The sequence below is a fragment of the Danaus plexippus genome, chromosome 12 (genome assembly GCF_018135715.1).
Source record: "Danaus plexippus chromosome 12, MEX_DaPlex, whole genome shotgun sequence".
NCBI classification, from domain to species: domain Eukaryota; kingdom Metazoa; phylum Arthropoda; class Insecta; order Lepidoptera; family Nymphalidae; genus Danaus; species Danaus plexippus.
In genome coordinates, this window is record NC_083545.1 from 3,156,232 (window position 1) to 3,183,010 (window position 26,779).

At 33.4% G+C, this 26,779-nt stretch overlaps 1 protein-coding gene across 2 annotated transcripts in view; it reads right to left on the bottom strand.

The window, feature by feature from the left end:
• LOC116772342 (zinc finger homeobox protein 3) overlaps nucleotides 1-26,779 on the bottom strand; it is a 37,932-nt gene that overhangs the window by 9,308 nt on the left and 1,845 nt on the right. For both annotated transcript variants that reach the window (XM_032664496.2, XM_032664497.2), the window contains exon 2: nucleotides 2,538-5,292. In XM_032664496.2, coding sequence (XP_032520387.2) covers nucleotides 2,538-5,256 — 2,719 coding nt within the window. In that variant the 5' untranslated portion in view covers nucleotides 5,257-5,292. The remainder of the gene's footprint in view (nucleotides 1-2,537; nucleotides 5,293-26,779) is intronic.

Sequence of the window (26,779 nt, forward strand, 5' to 3'; positions counted from 1 at the left end):
TCAAGGAATAGTAAGGAGCTACCTTCTTTTAAAAATATAATAAAGCAGATTTAGTTAGCAATTTTTAACTGAAAGACAACATTTTATTTAAAGATTGATAAGGTTTATACAACAAGGAACAGATATAGAAAAAGTAAAATATGTATTCGAATAATTTGCGTGGTAAATACTTCGTAATGGGGAAGTCTTGGAGAAACTTAATTTTCTAATAATAAACATCTTGTACAGGGAGTTTGAGAATACGCATTAGGTTTTACACTAATTAAAAGTTAAAAATTATCTCACAGTCGGTCACAGCTGAAACCAGTCTGTCCCCTGCTGTGAAACCTGTTTCTTAGTTTTAAGCAGTTAAAACCGTTACAACTAATGAAGGGGAGAGGGATAAGTAAATCCCATCATAATAATAATCAAAGTACTGACCCCATATGAACAAAACTGACCAGGGAACATATAATTACGTTGGCAGACCATGATTCTTCCTGTCGTCTAAGTATGACTTGTATATTATGTTGTATAAAAATATATTGAAAATAGAGATTTGTTAAATATATAAGTTTGCTTACACAATGAAATCAATCCATTTGATCGCCAAATAAAATACGATATGCAACCATTCTAAAATTATAAATTGTCACTAACATGTATAACTGTCAAATAGCCGTCCCTAAGTCTGGTAGGAGCGTAGAACAATAACCAGGTAGATGGACTACGAATACCATCTACAAAGCTTTTTGTCAATGAACAAAGGGTCTTTTCTAAGGAAACACCACATCGTTATAGTGTCGTAAAGTAAGTATTGTGCAGTGAAATTCCTTTAGGAGATTTAGGTCAAAAATTTACAATGTGGCGTTAGCAAAAGAATAAGATATTTTAATTTATTCTATTGTCTAACGCTTACGACATAATGCAAGGGGGTGTGATATCTGACGGCTTTGGATTATTTTTTTGTTTATATTTTGCAATTGTGAAACAAAATTTACTTGAAAATTTTATCATTTCGTAAAATACATCTTGACAGTTAAGGTATTAGCATAAAGAATAGTAATTAATGTTTTATTGCTGCTTTTGTATAAAGTATTTTTGTTGAACTTCCTTAAGTAATTTATAAATATCGCGAGGGAACATTTTCTTTGTCGTTACTTTTAACATAACTTCGTTAACTGCAAGGGATTTCTGGATTAAAACATGTTACTCGTCATAAATTTATTACTTTCATATTTAATTTAATTTTCTTTTAAATGTTTAGGTGGAAGGGCATTCCAGTCGGAATTTATAACATGGGTTTTAAGTAAATTTTCAATGGACATAAGATGATAAATTATAAGCATAATGGTGTTAGAGCTTGAGCATTATGGTGTTCTCCGTTGACACATTCACCTCGCTACGAAGAAGTATCGGTCAATACTAACGGTGACATTGTGTGATGATGCGGCAGCCTCATCACAAGGGGGCAATCATCCTTAATGCTCGAAGTCCACATACGTAATACGAGTCATTGTCCCGCGTGCGGTACTTATGGAAAATTCGCGTTCTCAATTCAAATCTTCTTTCCGTCTCCGTCGCTCGTGGGGCGGAGTCGCCTCCAACCAATGACTGAGTTTTACTGTGGCGACACCGTGTAAGGCGTACGTTATTAAAGAAACCTGTTCTAATGTTGCGCGCATTAAATTAAATTTTGGTCTGTGTGTAATTATCTCATTATTGTGATTACGAATTCCTTGCTAAGTGCTCATCTCTTTAAATGGAGATTGCCTTTCGAATGACATACACGCCAGACATGAAGAGACATGTTAACTTATCTACAGTTCAAAAAATTGTTAAATTATAATATAAATTGAACAGAAACAATTATTTATGGAACTTTAAAAAGTGGCTCTGTATGAATATGAAAGTAATAATATTACAGTAGAACTTGGAATATATACCTATATTTTTATAGGTATATATACACCAATATTGTTCAATTTAATTAAATTAATTCTTAAAATATTATTAGAATCCTTTATATATAGCAATATACCATCCTGTATAAAGATAACAGTTTTTTCGAAGAAGCGCACGCGCCTCCTATAGTAACTTCGTACCTACATATATCGCCTTAATATCAACCGTAAATTCCCTACATTCTCATATTTTTTTTATTTACGACTAAATAAATGGAGTTAAGTTAAAAAATAACTTTTGATTATAAGAATTAAACCATAAATAATTCTATTCTAATTTCAACATTGTAACGATAGTACCTATACCATTTTATTTTTTGCAGATATAATTTTTTGCTCCTATCTTAGATGTAATTAGCACTTCAACCTATCAAATGAAGGAGACAATGCTTCGAGGAAGTTAAATCACAATGATTATAACAATAGACGAGTCACGGTTGGAAAAGCATTAGGTGCAAACACGAGTGCTTATTTCCTTATTACAAATTTAGTATACAGAAAAAAGCGTAAACCGAACTTGTGTTGTAAAAATCATGAAGGTAAGTTAAATGATGAAGATTAATGGTAATTGTCAATCAATAAATATATGCTTACCATTATCTTGTTGATCGTAGGGCAGCTCTGGAGGTTGAGGAATAACTTGGAAGAGTTCAGCTACATCAGGAGTTGGATCTTTGCCCTCGGAGCGACGTTGAAGTTGATGAATTTGTTCCATTTGTAAATGTTTCACAGAACGCACGTGTTGTAGAAGTGGTAGTCTGTGGGGAGCATTGAACCCACAAAGTGCACAACGATATACACGAGGACGTTCACGGGGTATTCTTGAAGCGCATTCTCTAAGATGACGTAATAACAATGCAGCTGCTTCGTGTCTAGCTCCAGCGGCATGTAATTGTAATTTATGAGCAGAATTTGTGTAATAATCACAAGCACAACATCTGACTTGAACACCACCTACTCCAGCTCCTCCAGTACCGACTCCACCACAAAACTTCAGTTTCCATTCATTTCGGGGTCCACCTTCTTTCACATGGTTCACATGCTGTAGCCTTTGAAGATGCTTGTCTGTCTTGCAATGCAATTGGAAGTTTGCTTTCAAATTAGTTTTGTATGTGCATAATTTACATACGTAATGTCCAGCAACTAGGGCCAATATTTCTTGTTCTCTGATTTTTGTGCGATCTTGAGCTAAATGATGGCCCAGGGCTTCTAAAGAATCGGTTGAAAAACAATTGCAAATACAACAGTGAAATGTTCTTTCAGGTTCTGGATCTGCCGGCTCTGGTGGAGGTTCCATGGCCTCTGGATTCAACCCAACGTCAAGATGGGCACCTAATTCTGGGGGCGAAGGCCCAGGTCCACCAGTCATTAGTTGAATCATAAGGGCTTGATTGTATGCCATATCAGCTAAAGCTGCCTCAGGATTTGGTGGAGGCGCATCACCGCCATGAAAATGTAACAAGTTCTCCAGCTGTTGCTGACTCTGTTGCCTGTGATGTAAAGCAGATAGCGTTTGCATGTGTTTTACATTTTGTTGTAGTACAAGCATGTTATGTGTATGCTTTTCGGATGTCATATGTATTCTTAAATTTCGTGCAACGTTTGTTTCATAGTTACATACGTCACACCTAAATGTCGGTTTTGGTTTTTGTCCCAATGGCGAATGATGTGGCAGTGGAGGCTTATGGGCACCTGGTGGTGTATGTTGGGCTGGTGGTAAATTTCCTTCTCCAGGGTTGCCTCCATTTTGTAACTCTTGCATATTATTTAAATGTTTATCTGATTGCATATGTATGCTCAGGTTTCCTTTTGTAGTAGTAGAGTAGTTACAGACTTCACATCTGTATGGTTTGTATCCACATGTATAAGTTTCTCCCCGTGCTAATCGTGGATGAGGCTGACCAGCAATACAATAAATACAGCTTGTTTCTGCTTCTGGATGTTTTTCTTTCATATGTATTTCTAGCGTTTCTTGATACTTGTAATGCCAGTTACATTTTGGACATTTTAGGGTTTTACAAGAATTTCTGCTATGCATTCCTGCTAATGGACCACCTAACCTTCCAGAATTTAAGATAAGCTCACATTTTGGACAATCTGCACCAGATGGTCGTCCTCCTAGATGGTCAGGACATACTCCTATCGTTGTTCCAGACAGAAAAGCTGGGGGTGCAGCTTGAAAAGGTGGCGAAGAGTTAGGGCTAGCACGTGATTGTATTGAAGCGTTTATAGTATGTGGATGAGCAACTGAGATCATGGAATGTTGTGGCATCAATGATTCAGCCAATGATCTTGGCGGCCTCCAGGTAGGTGGACTTGGCCGTCTGTCATCACACGAGCCATTGGGTAACGATAAATCATTTTCTCTTTCTGTAGTCATGTTATCTTGTAACTTGTCAATAGAAGGACTTGATAATTCAGATATATTTGCAGGGCTCCCAGAAACAGAAGCTCGTGGCGCAGCCGAACCTAGAGGTTCTAAAAATGATACCAAAGCTTCTTTGTCTTTTCCTACACACTGGATAATCGCTGAAGCGTTTTCTCTTGATAAAGCGTCTCTTTCGGAATCAAGCAGTGATAAACTGTGATCCGATTGGGCATGTGCCACAAAAGATTTGGCATAACCAAAACTCAATTTACATATAAAACACATAAGAATCGGTTTAACCGGCACACTAACAGGGCATTCTGGCACTGGAGATGAAGATCTAGGAGCGTCTTTTCCTCCACGAAAACTGAACACTCTGTAACTATGCATAACCGGAGCATCCGGCCTTGCGCGCGCTCTTTCAGCTGCTAATCTTCCGTACAAAGCACCGTACAAGGAAGGATTTCTGGACACGTAGAATGCACTTGCAATTTGTGGAAACTCAAGCTGCCTCTCTGTGATATTGCTTTCTCTGCTATCCACTATGCAACCGGGTTCTATTTTAGGTAAGTCAGGAAGACTCGTTTCACCTTCTGATATTTCTGGGTCCTCGATAATGTATGCAGATCCATCAGGATTGTAAACGATTTTACCATCAAAATGTTCTACATCAGACGATAGTGGTGGTGAATCTCGACGTGAAGTAAGATCAACTGCGTCTGGTGCGGCAGGAGGTGATGTAGGTGCAGGCGCAGACGATGGCGCGGGTGTGGGTGCTGCAGGAGCAGCGGGAGTATTGCGCGGCTCTTCCTCAGGGCTCATTTCGCCGTCGTCTTCGTCAGGTTCAAGGGCGGCGGAACTTTGTGGGTCGTCGCGTTTGCGGCGCCGCTTACGCTCCGGAGGCGGGCCGCTAGCGGGGCCGCCGGGCTGCAGCGGCGTAGGCATGGCGCCGGGCGTCAAAGGCCGGCATCACATGCTCTCCTATAAGAAAAAATACATTAGAATATTTTAATAAAATTTTTAATTTTAACAAATTAAACAAACATGATATAGTCATACTGTTAACTGTTGCACGAGTTTTGTTGTAATAAAAACGGTCTTCTCACGGATAGTTTCAATAGAATATAAATAAAAGTAACTATTCAATACGAGAATTGTATGCTGCAATGCTATGCAATGCAAAACGGAAACGAATGTTCTTGATACGTTAAGTATCTAGTTTTTTTTATAATCATATCAAGACGATTTTTTTCTAAGATTAATTTTAAACTAGCCGTTGATTTCCGAAAAAACGTTCGTTGGCTTGAAACTTATGAAATGTATTGCCTCTCCAAATTAAAATGGTTGATAATAGACACTTATCTAACTTTGTATTTGCGCAAACAACTGTGATCAATTTATCCGAATGACAGGTTGTCATCGCTGTCAGAAGTGACATTTTTACAATTAAGCAACCAATATTATACGAACCCCACAAATTTAGCTTTCAGTAATCTTATTTTTGATAACATTCGAATTTCTTCCTTAAAGTCGATATCATTAGAATTATGAGTGTTAAATACATATACATTGATAACTTGGTTCGTAATCTAGAATAGAAATTTGTTAAAAATACGAGATTAAGCCGTCATCTCTGTTATCAATATTTATCGGATACACATCAGTATAACGTGTCCTAAAAATATTTATTGTACCTACTTAAAAATAATACCATAGTTATATTAGTCATTGATGAAATCATATTTTTTATATTTTGAGGTCAAAATTTTTCGCGAGTATTCATTGAGATTAAACAAATATATTTTGGATTCACTACGCGGTTATAATTAATTTTAACTCCCAGCGTTTCGTTCACTTTAGCATAATTATAAACGTGTTCGAAAACCGAAAAATATTAGTTTTATTTCACGTTCTATATTTATAACAAACTCATCTTTAACTTACATTCTCTATTCACTCACTTCTATTATTTGCATACACTTCATTGTTATGACACACAAGAACTGTTAAATATTAATGAACATGTTTAAAAAATTATCAGTCTTATTATCTGTATGAAATTACATTATATTATAGTCGAGGATTAATTTCATGTTAAATAATTGACTAATAAATGTATCATATTTTCTAATGACCGAATAACAAACGAATGACAGGATGTAAAGATAAATACTCATGTATTACATAATATTCGTGTAAAACGGATGTCCAGGACATAGATATATGTATATTTTGGCGTATCAGTATTTATTTAACAATTAAGAAAACCTTGAATTATACACTAATTCCCAGACAGGGAACCGCGCCCAATTACTTGTTTACAATCCTAACGGTCGAGAACGGCCCTTGAAAATTATAAACGATATATTATATTACACCAGAATTTGATAACAGAGTAAATATTTATACAGACGACAGTTATTTTATATGAAAGGAATGCCTTGTGTAAAACTTATTTATTTTTCGTCACTAAATGACAACTCGCACTGGTTCATTTTGTGTACTGGCGTTGGCGTTTAATGCCACATTGAAAAGGGTTTAATTACCTTTGTAATTATTATGTTCTTTCTTGCAACAGTAATTTGTAGATCACTTCAGTGTGCTAATGTGAATGGAAATTATGCAAAGAACGAGTAATTACATATAGACTAATTTTCGAGATATATTTTTTCTTTAAACATTCATTTCATTTCACTTGTAAGAATTCTAATAAGAAATTTGTATGCTTATAAGAATAAAAATTTCAATATTATTTTTCACATCGTTTTATTTCATCTTTTGTCATTTGTATAAAATTACTTAGTAATATCAAGTTAATTAAATAACTGATATATAATTGCTCCATAATTCCTTAACATTTTTATTCATATTGGCGCCGATTATATTAAAACTTTAATGTTGCCACACGTGCAGTGATTCCCATCAACATTTTTACAATTTCAGCCAATGCCTGATGTTTGCAGCGTTACTAATTCTTGATAAACACAAACACACATACAAAGGATTCCGTATGTGGTGGTGCACATTTCCGCTCATTACGTACGAGTGTGAGAAGGATGTAAGATGTGACGTGTGCAATTAATACAATGTTAATGTGTGTGTATTTAGGTGTGTGCATCGTGGTATCGAACATACGTACGCGCACACAGAAAATGCCCGCATCGGATTAGTCTCCACAATAGTAATCAGATTCGATAATGAAGATGTGCACTATTCAATTCATTAATGAGGTTCCCACAACATCATTGATAGAATGAATGAGCACTGTGCTGATGCTGTACAATAATAATTGTTTGTTGACACATAAATCTTATTTATGTAGCATTTACACTACAACAAAATGTGAAAAATGTGAATTTTAAAAGTTTAAAAATAATAAAATCGTTTGTTACATTTACCGGAATACTGATTCACGACAATCTCTTTTCTATTCAATACAATAGTGGTACAAAATTTATAATATAAAAGATTTCCGAAGCAGACAGTAATAAGAAAAGTAACGAGACATACGGTAAGCTACATCAATAATCGTCGGTTATAATACAGATCCTCATTTAGTTCAGAATGAGAGAAAACCGCAGAATGATTCTAAATAATTACCTTAAAACCTGATTCTTTCACAAAAAAACATCGTAAAAGTATATTATAGTAAAATATTAAGGTCGAAATATCCCGAGTATATCAAAAGCAAAGGGAAATTTTCGCAATGCAAAATTGCTATTGATTGATTAAACGGCTGTTTATAAAATGTGTATCTTGTTACACGTGGGAAAATATATGATACGGCATGTAACTTACTTTAACGTCTATTAACTCTTGATATCTTCGTTTAAAGTAAATCATGGGAAGATAGGAACACTGACTAGATGTGTTAGGATCGTATGTTGGAAATCATAACATAGATTTGTATAAAAGAAAAAATGTACGATTTTATACCGTAAACGACTCGCACGTAGCTGTATTAGAAAACATCACTTCTAGATACGTTTTGTGCGATTATATATATATAATAAGAACACTTAATGGACGTACGGAATCAAACTGGAGATTAAATAGATATTACACAAATAAGTCATAATGAAACAATAATCTTTAGCAGTTCTAATGACAGTAAATTATTTGCAAATACTTTCAATTGCCTCACTTCATATGAGACATGCGACAGGAGAAAGCTATAATTAAAACGTCTTTACATATAAAAACAGTGACACTGCAAATTCGTAAAGTTACTCGAATGTGAAATAATTACAAAGCAGTAATGTGAATAGCGCTAATCATGTATGACGATTAGTCAAGTCTCATTTAACTTTCCCATTAATTTAGCGTCTAATTTTACTTTATACAGCCTTACGTTCATTTGATGTATTTAATTATTTAATTTACTTGAGAAGACAATAATTTCATTTCAATCGGTTTTTAATAGTATTGTTTTGTATGTATCTGCAGGTAATATGGCAGGCGCCACACGACCAATATGCTCTTAGGAACCTTCAATTTGCGTCTGTAATTATTGCAGACCCTTCGATACTTATTTCTATTTTTTACAAGCTTAATTGTTACCACAGATGACTTTTTGTCGAACCACCTCAAAGAGAGCGGAAAGGCATCAAACGGAGCGTCGAATTTGGAAATAATTATACATAAATAGTCCCTTGAGCGACCGATTAAGACAATTTCCGAGGTAAATTGCCGCAGACGAGTATAATAGCACACGCTCAGCTCCGTCATAAATAAATCTGGATTACGTTTCTGTACAAGATTAAGATTGATTCGTTCTCGATGCTTTCTGCTATTAATGGCTCCGTTGGATAATGCCTCGATCGTGTTAAAATTGTAAATCATTATATTCAGTTTTTGTTAGTCCGATTTGTGATATAATTACGACCGACAAATTGCCGGGCGTCATTAAAAGATAACGGGTATCAGTCGGACCGTCGTCCATAATTAATGATCGATACATGTGAAATAATTAATTAGTGGCCGGGGTTATATCGAATCCTAAGGCGCCCGGGGCCGTAACACAAAAAACAATGACATGCGGTTTTCGGTTGCGCCGGCGCCGCTGAAGATGAGGAGACATCCGCCATACTGGACAACTATAATTTAGAAGACCACGAATTACTAAAGAACTATTAACGAAGAATTATTGGCTACAATGTGTCATTAATGATAATTAGAATGATTCATAGATTTCATTTCATATAATTATTCATAATGGTTTCCAAGTAATAAAAACAATTAACTAGTAATATCGCAAATTAAATATTTTTTATAACTTCCACGGCGTTATCAGAAATCGAATATTGAAAAAAAATTTTAAGACGCATGATAACTAACTCATCAAGAATATCCTTATCTCTCGACGTATCTTCACTTATCGTGAAGTATTTGTCGAAAAAATTGATAGCATATAAAAATTCCCACGATTTCAACGATACTGCTGGTCCTGTAATCAATGAGCTCTAACTTGCTATCGAGATGCGTGTGCGCAATTAAAACGAAACCCACAATCAGCCGCCATGTTTGTACACGGCCGATGTTAATAGCCTCCTGTACCTAATTACATACCAGTATCATGCTAACGTTGCTTCTCGGAAGGCTGATCAAATTAATAGAACCTATTTAGATAAACCATTGTTATAGTAACATTGAGAAAATTTAGGCCACTACGGATATAAGGGCACCTGAATTCGATAAATATTTTAAAAGAAATATACTGTAAAAATTATATATAATATAGAAATATTTTTCCCCATTGTAAACAAAACAGAAATTTAGATTTTTATAAAATTTCATGTCGCAGTAATAAAGTGATGTCTACGTAATATATGTAGTGATGCGAGAAAACGTCACGATGTCTCAAGATATTGCACCCCAGTCTATATTGTGAGCGGAACTAGCCGTCCCACCTCCCTGTCGTTATATACGGGAAAAGAATATCCAAATTCAATTACAAAAAGGCTTCTCCGAGGTGTGCCACTGCACCCGCGCCTCCTCCGAAGGGTGTATAACAACTCAATTTCTCCATATTATTAAGAAAGGGCGCGGGTAAGTTAGGGTGGTGTGGAGCACAAAAAGAATGCTAATTTAAAATTCTTATTGCTGTGTTGGTATGCGCGCGCGCTTTATGTATCATTTGAGTAACAAAGGGCGAAGAGACAGCCACTGTACGTAATTTCAATCTAATATTCAATTTGAGATGTATCGTGTTGCTTTATTCGCTATCTTTTATTTATTTAGTCAAAACTCAGCTTTCCATAAATTTACGTCAAAGATCCCAGGTAACATTTTTCAGAAGTACTACTCGTGGTTGAAATTTTTTTTTGTAATCAAAAAATTTTGTTTTATATGCACTATAAAAGTTTGTGATAATAATTTATGAAATTTATATTATCAAATATATTGCACAATATTTGCAATAGCTTTTTATACCTTCAATAAGGTTAAGTGATATTTTAATTTTATTGTTCAAAATTTTTAAAGTCGAGGATATCGATAAGTCTTCAATTTGAACTTGTCACGATCACGAATTAAATTGTCGTGATAAACGAAATAGTGTAAGGTCGTCGTTCTAGACCTTTAAAGATCTAGTCAAGGCTTAGACCCAAATATTTAGTCTCTATCGTTACCATCGCCAAACTCGTCAATTCCTTTCTTCTTGGCTGGTTTTGCTGGTACTAAATCTTATATGAATTGTTTTATGTATTTAGAAATAAAATATAATAACATTGGAACATTTAAATTGTCAACATGTGGGCTCTATCGCCACCAGCATGTAAGTAATGGATGTATGAATTATATTGATAGGCGATAAATGATGGCACATTGTGGATATACAGCCTACATAAATGTAATATTACCATAAAACTATTAAAATTAGGTAAACTTCTCGAAACAATTGATAGTTTAAAACATTTTCTTCCTTGTAGACTAAAACATTTAGTTTTCATATTTGTTTTAAGAATATTTGCATTACGACGGGAGAAATATATGAAATATTTATATTATTTAAGTTGTAAAAAAAAAATATTAAAAAAAATGTTTAAATATCGTAGAGGTCAAACCGTTTGAGGATGTTCCATGGTACATAATCAAAGCAGGTTTCATAATTATGTAGCAGGTAATGTATGCGGACTATCACTAAGTTACTGCTAAGTATTATTTTTAGTCTTTACCGTGTTCAGAAAGCGTGCTCGGGCGTTTTCCGATAATTTGCTTGGTGACGTGTCTGCCGCGTTTGCCCACTTACCGTAACACCTCATTCATTTGTGTTTCTAAATATTATTAAAGCCTTTGTAATAATAAATTGTAATTTTTGATAAAAAGTGCGATAGCTTCAAAAAAGTTGTACGATGCGATATTAACTTTTAAATAACAAAAAGAGTAATGCTATTGTTAGCGAGGCTTCAAGTTGTACGTAATTCATCAGGCACCCACTCAAGAGTACAACATTATAAATAACTAAAAGGGAACAGATAAAAGCGACAATGTCGCATGATAAATGATCAGATTTAAATTTAGGACCAAAACTTAAGGTTCGTGCACCTTATAACGAACGCGACGAGCCCCGTTTATAATTATAATTAATATTCTTACAGAATTAAAGTGGTCGGGACAGGAAAAAACGAGATTTGACGCGAGAATTAATAACAAACAAATGGGCTACCTGGCGCGTTTTTTGTGAACCCCACAGGTAGAGCTGTGATGATGAAAGAAATCATGTGCGGCTGTCTCAAGTTTTAAGTCATACATATATTGTTTTTTTAGTATATATGATTCGATTTTGACACGGTTGTTACTTTTTTATAGCAAACAGAGGTTTCATTCATAGGTAGCTAGCAGCTTGGCAAGTAAACATTAAAGCGTGTGTGCTAAATCCACTACTTGACGACAGATGGCGACGTCATCACATGTATTGTCCAAAGACTCTAATCAAACATGAGACTCAAGTTGCGAGCTTATTTAAAAGGGTCATATTTCTTAACCAATGTGAACAAGTATGACTTATCAAAAAAGAAAACAAAAACTAAAGCTGCATTGGTAACAAGAAACCAAAGATTCGAAATTCGGAACAAAGGAGAGGAACTCTAAACACCATAATGACAAAACAGAAATATGATTTCGATTAAATGGTGCAAGAGGGAGGATTTGATTGGCTGTTTCTCGGGTGTGAAAGAGATAGAACACTAGTTAATAATAAAAATAATTTATTTGTATAGTGGGGAAAACACCCCCGCTGTGGGCTGTTTGGGCAGCATGGCATCCATCATCATTATATTAACCGATTTAACACTTTTAAACAGATTCCTATGTCGGTTGGCGGTAAATTTATATTGGGGACAAAAGTTCACAGATGAAAAATGCATTACGATGAACAATGTGCTTAGATTAGATCACTAGATATCACGAGAAATTGGTGTTTAATGTGTGAGGAAATATAGCTAAAAGCAATGTTATATATTAAGCCAACTTAAGCTCTGCTTTACTTTGTAACGGTATAAATGTTAGTTAATGTTAATTGAAACGGTATGTTTCATATACGGTGCGCTTGATAACTTCATTCGGTTTTCCATGCCAATTATTTTCTTGTACTCGTAATTGACAGTTAAAGAGTAAACATGGAGTTGTTGTGAATCTATGTATCAGAAAAATAGTTACTGGTGCCAGGAAATGTAATTAAGTAAATGATGCATGTTATATTTAGTATTGATATGTAAAGTTGGTTCCGATTGTTGACGATCCCTGACTCTCCCATGCTGTTGTTCACAAATTTTATTCACTAATCAATACGATTTAGCCCTGAATCCAATCATAATTCAACAGTAACAATGATTTGCTTTCAATAGATTCTTTTGTTTACTGATTCTATTACTATTCTGACCATTCCATGTTTTTTTGTACCATTTTTGGATTATATACAATGACTTTGTAAGGATTACTACGTTCATAAACAAAATTGGATCACATGAAAGAAAAATCAGATTATTATTGCCAATAATTTGTGAACATTCTCTTATAAACCGATAATTAAAGTCGGTGATTAAATGTCGGGATAAGGCTCATTCCATTAATTACTCCCTAAAGCTACGAGTTCGCAGGCTCTGGTTTTTGCATCGACATAATTTAATAAGCATATTAAACGGACCGATCCTATAGATAAGTAAAGCGCTTAAGGCGGTAAATATATTTTAAGGTTGATTATATTCGCAAAATACTCGAATCGGCGACAATTTCTCATACAGTGCGGTCAAAGAGGAATGACCATTTAAATGCCTAATGAAAGCCAGAAGACACTTCTGAGTAGAATCATAGTTGTTGAAAACCCATTCACATTACAATCAATTTAAGCCTCTCATCGTACAGACAACGACGCTACGTCTGTGAGTTCTCATCGCGTGTGGCGACGACCTATCAGGTTTTTTCTTAATAAGGGGTATATATGATGTTGAGAGAATTTGCCTTTGTAAATTGCTAATAATTCACCGTGACTACCGAACTATACTAGATAAATAAAGTTTTATTAAAGAATCTATAGGTTTGTTCAATCAGACGTATAAATGTTACAAAATTAAATACGTCAACTGGTTTTAAAATTAACAAGGAAAGACTATTGTCATTTAGATTAGGATATTGATGGTAAATTTTTGACTCAACCATAAAAGAATGTATTAAAGATTCCTAGGACTAATTAGATGTCCAAGAATCGGGCGGTCGCCCACGTTAACTCGCTTCCGTCTGCGGCAATCAAATTAGAAGCTAGCTGGCAAACAATGAGACCGACTCGACCGTGCCACCCTACGACAGAACGTTTTCTCGCAATCTTCGATCACCGGATTAAGGGCAAGTTTCGGATCGCACGTTTTATCTCCGATTGTCCGCACTTAACGCGTACTTTACGCCGAGTGCCCCTCGAGAGGAAATTGAAAGCGATCGCTTTCCCCACTATCTTATCAATCGTGTTACACTAATTAATCGATGTAGAGAAAAGAAGGTTGTTAGAGGTAAATAATGTCTACATTGAAGAGTTCGTGATATAGCGATGTTCGTAGACAAAAGTGTCACGAGTGGAGCGGGTTGGGACAATGCGGTGGAATGTCGTCGCGAGTTGATGGTTCGGCGCGCTCGTGCGACTTGTGAATGCAGATTATTAATAACTCGCTCTTCGAACCAACGCTCCGGCTTGAGCGACTCCCAGCCCACTTCTCGCCTTAGGCGTCCACTCCACCTGTGCCATATGGCCGCTCTTTAATTTATTTACAGGAATAATTGTATAATGCGTTTACCATCATGCAATTTCATAACATTCATCACTCGACTATAGTCTAAAATTTTTATATAATGGCGAATATTATCAATCAATTGGATATCCTAAATAATAATTCTTTTCTCTTTCCCCTCATCTATGATCCCTACTCCGATGACTTAACAATGCATAACAAAGGCGTCGGCACGGATTATAACAAATTCCCCAAATTGTGTGGGTTCATATTTTCGTTTGACAATAAGACAATACCGATAGTGTCACATGTGTATACATTTTACCGCATTTGGAACTAATTGCGACATTTCATAATGCTTCGATTATTGTAAGTACCATCTGCGTCCTGGCTTGGCTGAATGATTCGAAAATTTTGTTTGTGATATTTTATAATACCTATACATATACGGTTTCTCGTATTATTAAAATATTACTAATACTGACAACACTGGTAAGGGCTACCTATTTGTGAATGCGTGTCAAACAGAAAACGCAGTATGAAATTACCTTTCACGATTTGATGATACGGTAAAACTAAATGAGATCGGTTTTTGTTCAATGCCTATTTAAGGGCCAGTGTCACGTTATGTTGAAATTAAATTGTACCACATTTTACACCGGTACACAGATAAAGAAATTCCTATTGATTTCAATTTTTTTGCTGTGTTTCATGGGTGCTTACAAAGCCAGATCAAATTTTTTGTATTTTTAATAATTTTATAGTAAAAAATTACCGATACATAAATGTGATATTTAAAAGAAATCTCATTCAAGTTACAGTTGTTGAACGTTAAAAAACTTACACTAGCAAACAAACAGTTTGAGATTGGCAATTTCTGTCACTGTAGTAAAAATTACAAATCTTTATAATTTGTTAACTATACATTTTGAACTTTTTTTTGGTTTCAATGTGTTTCTTTATGAACATAAAAAAAATGTATATTTGAATCTTTATGAACATAAAAGTCGTGAGCGTCTTGATTCGATACTAACTCCGTAATTAGATTTACCGTTATTGCTTTGCTTACTTTACTTTGGTTATAATTTAGCTATGTAATGATTATGGAGGCTACTAACTAGGTGTCGTGACAGAGGTTTTATAGCGTTCATAACTTTCTTATCCATAGAAATATAGATTATAATTATTTTTAATATTATTAAGCTAAAGTTATAGCTTATAAATTAAAATTATAAACATAACAGTTACGTTTCAAATAAACAGTTATTAGCTTCGTGAATTGTAAATTTGTATTAATAACATTTTCAAACGATAATTGTCTGTCACTACAAAGTAAAGTCAACATCCCATGTAACTCTTATTAAGTGAAAACATGCCATTTCACCGAAATTTAATTAACAACATTAGAATGTCGTGTCCAAAAAACGCTAAACATTCTACCAATTTATGCCATTGTTTGCAAATTATCAACAATTTTCTAAATTTCTATTTTCTAAAAAGAAACTACATTACAGTTTCATGTCGGCTTATAATTGATCACAAGATGGCAAGCATCAAGAAAGTATGACAATAATAGCTTGAACACGAATAACTATGACATTGTACTTCAGTTGGACGTCAAAAATGACCGATGATCAATCTTCTATGAATGAATGTATTCGAAGAGGACACAATTGATATAATAAAATGTTAAAAGAGTATTAGTGATGTGACTAATGTGTTTAATTTTTTTTTTTACATTTAAAGAAAAATAAATGTCTAATTTAAATTTATTCCACGTTTAGTATATTTATAAGTCCTGTGTTTGAGAATATACGATTCGTGATTGTTGCATTAACATTCTGTCAACCAATAAGATTGTCCTGTAAACTGCTAGTCTTAATAATAAAAACGAACAAACAAATTAACAATGCCCTACTAATTCGTACTCTATTACTTGAAGTTTAAAGTTTATATTTGGATGTTTAAAACGTTAAGATAGACGTACGTCAGCTAATAAGTCAAATAGCTTTTACCAGGTGTCCGATAAATGGAAAACTACTAATTAAAGTACTTTACTCCGTCGAGACTTAAATGGAATAACGTACAGTTGATCGTAAGAAGTTTAATTAATCTGCTTCTGACGCAACGAACAGATCGTTTTCTTCCTATTAGTGCCCGAATGCAGTTTGTTCAATTGATTCGCTATGTAGCAATAAACAGCTAGACCCTTATTTGTGTTAAGAATTTGAAGATTCAACATGTCTATTGATCAAAGCGACTTGTGATTAGCAGATTGTACATATTCTTATGTAAGTGTGTAATGACGTAAGAAATTGTATATAATTATGTATGTCATATGTAACTTTTAACGTTACATGAGTAATGTCTACATACACATATTTTTAGTTTAGTAAAGGGTAAAATTAAAAATCCTAACTATGGGAAACGGTCATTACATAATTTTGAAGGTTTTGAACATTAAAATCATTTGGAGACAATGTGCATTTAATGAATGTGAGGGAGGAATCGTTCACGGTAGACAGAGTTCCAAGTACACGGGTACAAATATACATAAAAGATGTAATGATGCAAAGTGAATGGACAGCAATAATTACAGAGAGCAGTGGTGCTTTAGTGCGTATCCTCGCCACATTTATTCTCAAACAATAATTTATAATAAAATGTCTCAAATCACATTCCAAAGACGCCATATATTATCGACGTTAAATAAAATTTGTTCTGATACAATAATAGGTCCGATACATATCCAGTTTTGTGTCGTTTCTATTGTAATAAAGAAGGCGATATTTCTAAGACATTAAAGTTCTTGGGTCGTAATAATTACAGACGACACATTCGACCATTAAGACACCCACGTATTCTATGTTGTGGCTTTAAACTTGTATAATTTGTGTTAATGCCGTAATATATGAAGCATGAGGTCCCTCTCGGCGTGCCATGCGTTCGATCGTTAATAAAATTATCAAAATCTAAACAGGTTTTATGACCAACGCTCGCGACTCATAAAGAGTCCGTATTCCTTATGGACTTATGAATGGTAATGGATTTTGATATTTCTAAGTGTTTTTGAGGTCGTAAATAATATATCTCTGCGTGATATTTCCGTCGGACGAATTTAAATGTTTGAATTGATGGCCGATGCGACTTGATAGCTACCGGACTTTTAATCCGAATCTGCATAATAAATAGCAGTATATTTTGATTGAATACTATATTATAAATAATTTAAATTAGATCGACTGTTTTATAATATTAAATTTATATTGAGTACGTTTTTTGGTATTCCCATTGCTTCGTAATGTACAGGATGTTTAAAAAATAAACAATTAAGCCCATCCGGAGCGAAATATAATTGTCTTTCAAAACTAATAATCTATGTATATGCGTACGTGACTCTATTGCTTATGAGTATTTGACGAAATATTCACACTTATAATCGAAAATTAGTTTTGGGTATATTCAAATTAATGTTAATAAATAGACACATGGTTTTTTTTTCTTACTCAGGTTTGTTACGTAATTGGTCATGATACAGTCATGTCAATGTCTTGGTGTGGTACACCTATATAAATTATTCAAAAGAAACGTGGCTATTCTTTACTGCTTGTGAAAAACACACCCTTTATAAAAGGCTAACGACTTTAATGGCATATCATAAATAGAACCGAATAATATTGAGCTCTGCTCCAGTTAAAAAATAATTCAACATTTAAAATTCTAAATAAATTTTATGAATCTAAAATCAATAAAAATAAATATTGCAAGGTGGGTTAGGGTAATTTGTTTGATTTTATTTACTTGTATTTTAAAAGTGTTTTGACACGAGGACTTCGTGTTTTGATAAAGATGGTTTGGGTGTAAAACCGGTAGCCGGAGCCACCAACGACGACGGATAATCTACATTGGCTCATACGACCCATTACTCAAAACTAGCCTTTAGCTTTATTCATATAGAGAACAATTCACTACACCGCAAATAGGCTTTCATGATACATTCCAAATTGATAACTATTTGTTATCTAAACAATTTATTAATTAAATTAATGTTTAGTTAAGTATTCTTTTTAAATCTTAATAGACTTGTTACGAACTGAGTCATTCCAATAAGTCAATATATTAATAACGAGGACAAGTTACTAAATAAAATCATCGTTTATATAAAACACAGATAATATACAATCAACATACCTCAATTATCATATTTTTTTAAGACGAATTACTGAAAAGTATAAAAAAGACAGAAGTTTTTACCATGAACAAATATCATTTAACAATTAACAATGCCAGTAGAATATAATTTAAGTAAGCGCTCATTAACACAAAGTTTTTATTTATCTTTTTTGGAACATCGACCGACGTTATACGGTTTAGGTAATGTTTAAAAAAAAACTCTTGCGTAAATCACGTATTAATTGCTGTAATGCAAACATAATGAGATCATACATCAAGTTTAGTTGGTTATAAGACAAAAACAACTTCTGTAGTACCTTTAAAATATTCTTAAAAATATACGTTTGTTTAACTATTCAATGAACATGATGTTTAATGACAAAAAATTTACGTCATAATTGAAATTAAATGCGCTGTAATATTCTTTGAACCCAATATATAAATTGCAGAGAGGTAACACTTTCCATATATTAATTATACTTGCACCATATCGGGACTATTCCTATACTGGAATGAGGCTTCGATAAGTGATTGTAGCACCTTGATGAGAAATTCATTGTGTAAAACCGGTAGTGGCAACTATCTTGGATGCAGCAGACATTATACAATACATTATTAGCAAAAAAACATATTTTTTTTTCTATATTCACAGAGTATTCTTAATCTATCATCAGCGAGGCAAGATTCTTCGATCCGAAAATATATTACTATACATATGTGGTCAAAAACTAGTGTATAAAATTATTGATTCTTATGAAAATTGGTAATAAAACTGTAATAATATTAAAAAAATGTTAGCATGTATTTATTGTTTTTTTTTTTTTGTATAATGTCTGCATCATTCTCACTATAACTCAGATCAGTGTTTGTGGCAACGTTATTAATAATAAACATTTTATAATTAATTTCTTACAATGCTGTATCACTTATTAATATTAGAAGTGAAATTTTATTTTTAATATGTAATCAGTTTCTTTTTTCATCTTTAATTACTTGTTTAAGAATATCAGTAAGTACTGTTGTTGACGATTACTTTTACTTCGCGGTATTGAAATAATTTCATAGCTAATATTAAATTAATTTAAAACATCTAACAAGTAACGATTGATATATGCTACGATATACATACATTGTATGATTCAATAAAAATAAATAAATACCCCACTATTAGCAAATCTTCGGGATGTAATTAGTGATTTTATAAAATAAATAATAATCGAAATAACATTGAATTTATCTGAATAGCTTATATCATCGCGTTACTTTTAAGTGAAGCCGGTTTCAAACCAACTAATTAATAAACATCTTATTATAGAACCTTGAACTTTTGATTACTCAGAAGTGGACAATGGAGGTAGTTATTTATATCTACAATTCAAACAGTAACAATCACACCAACGGACGTATCTAAATAATTAATCGTTACTTATGATTGATTAAACACATTAAAACCGAACACGATTCCATTTAAATAAATCTATTAGACGGGTGACATAATACTTTAATATTTTTGACTGATGCATAAATACTGTATCAGTTATATTATGTGTTTAGAAATATATGTATTATATTATTTATTTCTTTTATAAAAAATATATATGTACCTACAATCAACGCCTCGAGTGTAGCTTAGAAAATAAAGAAAAGGTATGCATATGGCAGATGAACTTGTGCTTGAGAATGTTTGCTATCGTAACAAGGTAAACGAGGATATTTATCGATGTTTTGAGTACAACCCTTTACAGCTCCCGTGTACTAACAAACGCGCTAGTGATGCGTAACGCAAACTCCGTGTCGATATTTACTCGGCGACTGCAAACACTGGCGCTCGATATTTGTACAACTCGTGAACTAATGGCGTAGCGTTTCACATTCACGCGTTTGTACTGCAATTAAACTGAGAATCCAAAAATAAAAAAAAAATACAAATCATGATATCGTGTAAATAAAAAGCTATTATAAACGGATAAACGTGACTGACTTTATATATGTATAATGATATAAAGGGTAGAGAGAAAAAAGGAAGGTTAGGTCATAACTCGATGTTGAATTCCGTTCGTTCCCGTCTCACTCGGAACAGCGGGGGGCGACTTCGTTCTCACCTCACGGGTAGTAGCCCGCCTTTAATAACTATTGAAATATGAACACATATAAATATTTTCGATACTTATCCTTATTCCATATAATCTCGCCTCAAACGATACTGTTTTGGTTACCGCAAACTTGAATTTTTTCATAGCAAATTAATCAAAAGTTAACGCTAATTTATTCTCGTTGCATAAAATTTTAATGGGGTCGATTAATTGCGACATTATTTATGGTAATATTTATAGATTTGAATTGCTTAATAAGAAACCATATCTTAAACAATCTAAGTTTTGAACGAAAAGAAAAAAAACGAGCGCATTTCAATTTCTGTATTAAAATTTAAAATAGATTGCTCGATAGAGTTGGCATTGGACAGCACTAATTAATCTTTGATACATTCAGTTGACCGAGTTTCGATATAATTATGGTACAGTGAAGTATATAAATAACAGTTGATATAGCTTTATGAAAAACATTTACAATGAATATTAAACCATAAAACATTAAAACCCTTATCTCTAACAGTGAAGAAAATTATATCAAAATTAAACGTCGCAAGTATGGTTGATGACTATTAATGTAAAGCTCTGTTTATACGATACAATCTGACGGATAAACGTGGGACATCAAATTATATATTTTCAACACCAATTACGTAACGCCTAAATGTGACGGAAGACGAAATCGTTGTACAGGCATTAGTGAGTTGTATTTGTATGGACATACCAATTAAGTGTATTATTAAATGTTATACATGTATAAAAGAAATACACTTACTGTGTGTCACAATTTCCTTGCTTAATATATAATATATAATTATATTAATTATCTTACTGAGCTCCAACCAACATATGTTCCAGTGAACAGTGTTTTATTTATAACATGACTAATGTAATATTAAAAAAAATGTTATTCCTTAGATACAAATACGAAGTGAAATGATATCCGAGTTCTCTTAGGACGGTAATCACAAAGTGATTGTCGCATTCCAAAAAACTCACTTAATTGAGGTCGGTGTTGATGATATAAACAGTAATTACTTGCGACCAAAAATGTTATTAAAATACGCTTAACCGACACGCTCCGGGTATTCAGTCCACCAGAATTTATTATTGGTGATGAAAATTAATAACTTTTGATGAGAATTTCTTTGGTTTACTTGTCTATTATGACGTTATTTCTGTACTTATGTTGTTGCATTGACGGATCACACATGATTTATACATTTGCAGTAAGGTTCAATCTACACAGATGTTACTAGATTAATCTAGAAATGTATTGAAAACGTGAAACGCCCATTAAAACCACACCTGTTCAGCCAAAAATTAAAGGCTGCGAAATAATAACTATGTATGTTCAGCCTAAGGGAGTCCAGAATTATCTTAAGTAATTTTTGTGGATCAAGAACAATGGGAGCCGCGGGTTAGATTTGGGGGACATGGTTACTTTTACTTTTGGTATTATACACACGACCCTTCGCTTAAATATAATTAAAAAAAAAAATAAAAATAGATTTGTTTCTTTAAATGAAATATTTATGTCGTCATTTCTGTAGCCCACAATCTGCTTCGGAGCGTTTCAGGTCTCACGGCCAACATTTATTAGTTTAAATATGGCGCCGTATTTAATTTTACACCTTTACGTCGATACATAACGAGGTATTATTAATGTAATTAAACCATAAACTAAGATAAAGATTACAAAACGCCGAAGCTAACGATAATCCTATGTAATTTACAATTAATATAATTATCTATCGACCATTAATTGCCGCCATTATTAATTATCTATAAAAATGATAATTTGTTTATTAATTGCGCTATAAAATATTACAGCCTGCTTTATTTTTTATAACTCCGTGTGACGTTCAACAATAAATATGTGCGGTTTATAAAATCGGACCCCACTTCTAAGTTTACGCGAACGACAGCAACGCTTCAGCGAAGCCAATAACGCTGCATCATAGTTATTTCCAACCTAACAATGCACTATTATAAAAACTCAACCGCATCTGCTAACAAAACTTAATTAAACTGACACTTCAAATGAATAATAAAATTATTCTCGCGCAATCGAAATGCACAACACGCGCACAATGCCATACGTTTAATTCTCTTGCATCGCAAAACATAGAAACGACTGAAAGCTAGATAACATCCCACATCTGGGAAAATGCATGTCCAAATATAGTAAGATCCAAGCGAACTACCTCGTGATACTTTCCTTCAATAAAGTCGTTATGTATTTAATATATGTTATTTTTTTTCGAGGTAATGTCCACTCCTAGTTCGAGCATCAACCAGTCTTATAAAGACAATCGTAGCATAAACAGTAAAATGAGGATTTTTTTTTCTCAATATACTTTAAACGGGTGCTTGGTTACTGTCCTGTCTATTTTGGACTCTGCATCTTTCGTGTTATTTATTACTTCTTTTAGAGAAAAACCGTTTAGTATCGATGCTATCAATTGCTGTCACTTTTTTGTTAAATGGTGTCAATAAAAATAATTCCACCATTAAAAAATTCAATTTCATTTTATTTGTCTACTATTTATTGCACTAGTTTTCTTTAACATAACATTGATTAATCATAAGGTATCATCTTTCAATCACATCACGCAAAATAGATTTTCGTATGTTTGTTGGTAAAATCACAAAATCGTTTCACTCTCAACTTATCTGCAACAGTGTATATCCAATGGTTAGACATGTCATAGTTATGACCGCTTATCAATAGTATGGTATCGATTATTTAATAGCAAACATTGATAAAGTTTTGGGAAGTTATCGAATATCGCTAATTATATTGGAGATAACCGGCTATAGCCGCATGAAGTGGCTTGACAATGTGCCCACTTGGCTAATCTGCTGTTACTTATAGCTTACATAGTTTTCCAACATCGTACTTATTTTTTATTTACAACTTATTTTCGTCTTTCTTTTACTTTCGATTTGTATTTCGTAGGTTTTTATTTGAATAATGCTAATCAATATAATAATATAAACACTGATATTTATCAAAAGTTATAAAAAACGGATTACATATATTTTATCTTGAACTAATTTGATATCTGACATATGGAGAGAAACGTTATATTAGAGTCCCTGTGATTAATCATTTTAAAAATGAAAAATTTAAATACTATCCAAACTTAATATGGAATCAAAAATGGTTACAAGAAGTGTCACATCCGCAATACAAATATGCGTGGATCTCCCCGAACGCCTCAAATCCGCCTCAGGGTTTTTTTCAATGGCCTAACTGTCATTATTCAAAGTTCGCACAGCCGTTTCTGAATCATAAATTTATTTTATGCCACCTAAATCGAGCTCGCCTATATATTGCTAATAGTTCGGGATCATTTTAGATTTATGATCATCTCGTTCCTACTTTCGGGTTTAATAGCGACTATATAATATTGTTATTTTTGTAACGCTACTGGATGCGTGCAACTAATTGATTTCTGGTTAGCTAACAGACCTGTTACTTTTGTAAAGTCGTAAGTTTGTCCGTCAAATGTTCGTTGGAATCGATCTCGGAGCCACGTTCGTAAGTTCGATGTCTGGCCTTGATGAAACCAGTTTCTCGTCCGAAACACCTCGCGGCAATTATTTAATAAAACAAAAGCATCTCCCCGCATTTACGTCACGGAGAAATTTTGTCAGATTAATTTCACTTAATTAGGGAATTGTTCACACATATTTTTTTTTTAGAATAATGGTTTACATAATTCGATTCCTGCATTTAAAAACGTTTTTTCTAAAACATAATCAAAAGCAAGCAAAAGCAAAAATTTAAATTGACTAGAATTATATTTTAAAATTTATACATTTACAAGAATATAATATTAAATTCAAAGAAAACTCATTTATCTTTTTATTATGGCATATTAAATATGGAGAGAATTTTAACAGTTTCATTTATTTAATTTATCAGCCATAATTTAGTTTAAAGTATATATTAAGTCAATAGAGCGATAAGCTGTAAAAGAGAGTTATCAATAGCCAGAAAGTAGAGTCGGATGGTACCATACAAACGAAGGCTTCATTCTACGGACACGTGTGTCACGAAAAGTGCCCCATTATCACACGTCCCACAAAAGAAACCTACCCAAAGCACGCGGCTGAAAAATAAACCAAGAAATTTGATATGGCATAGGGTATTAACTGCCGAGACGCCTCTCCGGCCATTGTGAGTACTAGGCGCGAGCCATACGAAATATTTCAAATGCAAATCGTGCTAACGCCATGAATGTAATAGTTTGTCGTGGCATGCGCACGCGCCGCTTACACCGGAAACAAATTATCATACCCATATAAGTACAGACGAAAACGAAAAAACTTATTGATGTCACCGGTCTCAGATAAATTGCGCTAAACGAGAAAATGGAACCAGAAAGCGGACACCGCAACAACATGACTACACAGCCGTTGGCCCGGACAATATTAATAATAAATTGGTTATTCCGTTAAAAGCAGTGTAAGAATTATTATCTCCTTACAAATTTACTTCGATGTGAATTGAATAAATACACAAACCGTATATAATTTTAATATTAAATAATACTATATGAAATATATTGTAACCGTTTAATAAATTTATTCAAAAATTCGTAACAGTCGCTACCAGAAAGCGGCGTTTAAATTTCGGTAATCGATTTGTACGACAGCGCCATGTTTGTTGACATTTGCGTAGCGGTCGGAGCGGAAATTTATGATCTTGGGTTTGAATTTGAAAAAAGTAACAGAACATTCGTGTTAGGTAAATAGTTCAGGTCACACGTGCTAATTGTAACGGTCGGCGGTCATATTACAACAGCAATTTCAATTCTGTATCAAAATTTGACAGTTTAGTCTGTTTGTAGCATTCGTCCTAATCAGTCATATAAGCTCTTTTGTGATGAATTTTGGATTGTCGTATATGAGATCTATTGTTCCGTAATGATATGTATCTGGGTGATGTCGTCGCACCCGGGTATGTATAAACGGTTCAAATAGATTCCGCGTGTTGAATACATTATGTACGAACATCTAAATGTGAATTGGATGAACGAAAATTGTATTTCTATGTGTAAACTAAAACTTATGTCCTTACATTAAAGTTCGTCATTTTTTAAAGACTGATCTGAATATAATGAAAGGTTGAGTACCTAATTTTGTAAAGGTAAATAAAAGCCACGCCACTTCAAGGAAGCGGATGTCAATAGTAACATTTCGTTTAAAAAAAGTGGATGTATTTTGTTTTACATGCTTTAGTTTTCCAGAGTATTATGGAAACACTACGAAAATACCGCAGTATTTAAAAAAAATATTCACATTATTCAATCACTAGACAAAATATCAAGTTTTATGTAGTTAAATAAAATTGTTATCTACCTATCTGTAGTACATCTCAAGCGGTCACGATGGCCCTTATCTCTGAAGTGTCTTTCTCAGGGCGATAAGTAGTTCGTCTATCGCCCGCGAGGTGGCGCTAGATATTGCCGACGACTTGAGATAAATTTAAATTTATTTTTAACTAAACATTAAAATCTAGTTTATTTATCAATCATATCGTAAAGTGTTTACATTTTGTTAATTAAAATACAATTTAATTTCTGTATTGTAATTTAATATATTATTACATGAAAAAGGACTTCTCATTGATTTTGAAGCATTTCGCAACGTTTTATCGAAGCAAATTTAAATTTCAAGGCTTATCGATAAATGAGTTTCATTTTTATTTTAGCTCATAAATAGGTTTACATAAGAAATTTGATGTGAAAATAAATAAAAAAATACTTGGTACATTTTACAACAAACAAAACAGTAAAATTACTATCTAAGCTTGTTTTCAATGGCAAATAAAATATGCATACTTTACAACAATAGGACTCCCACTTGTCGAACCATGTTTTTATTATATTATGTAAGCTATTGATCTCTTTTACAATTGTCTATATAATAATGTGCATGTATAATAATGATATATGGAATTATGTTTTGCATACC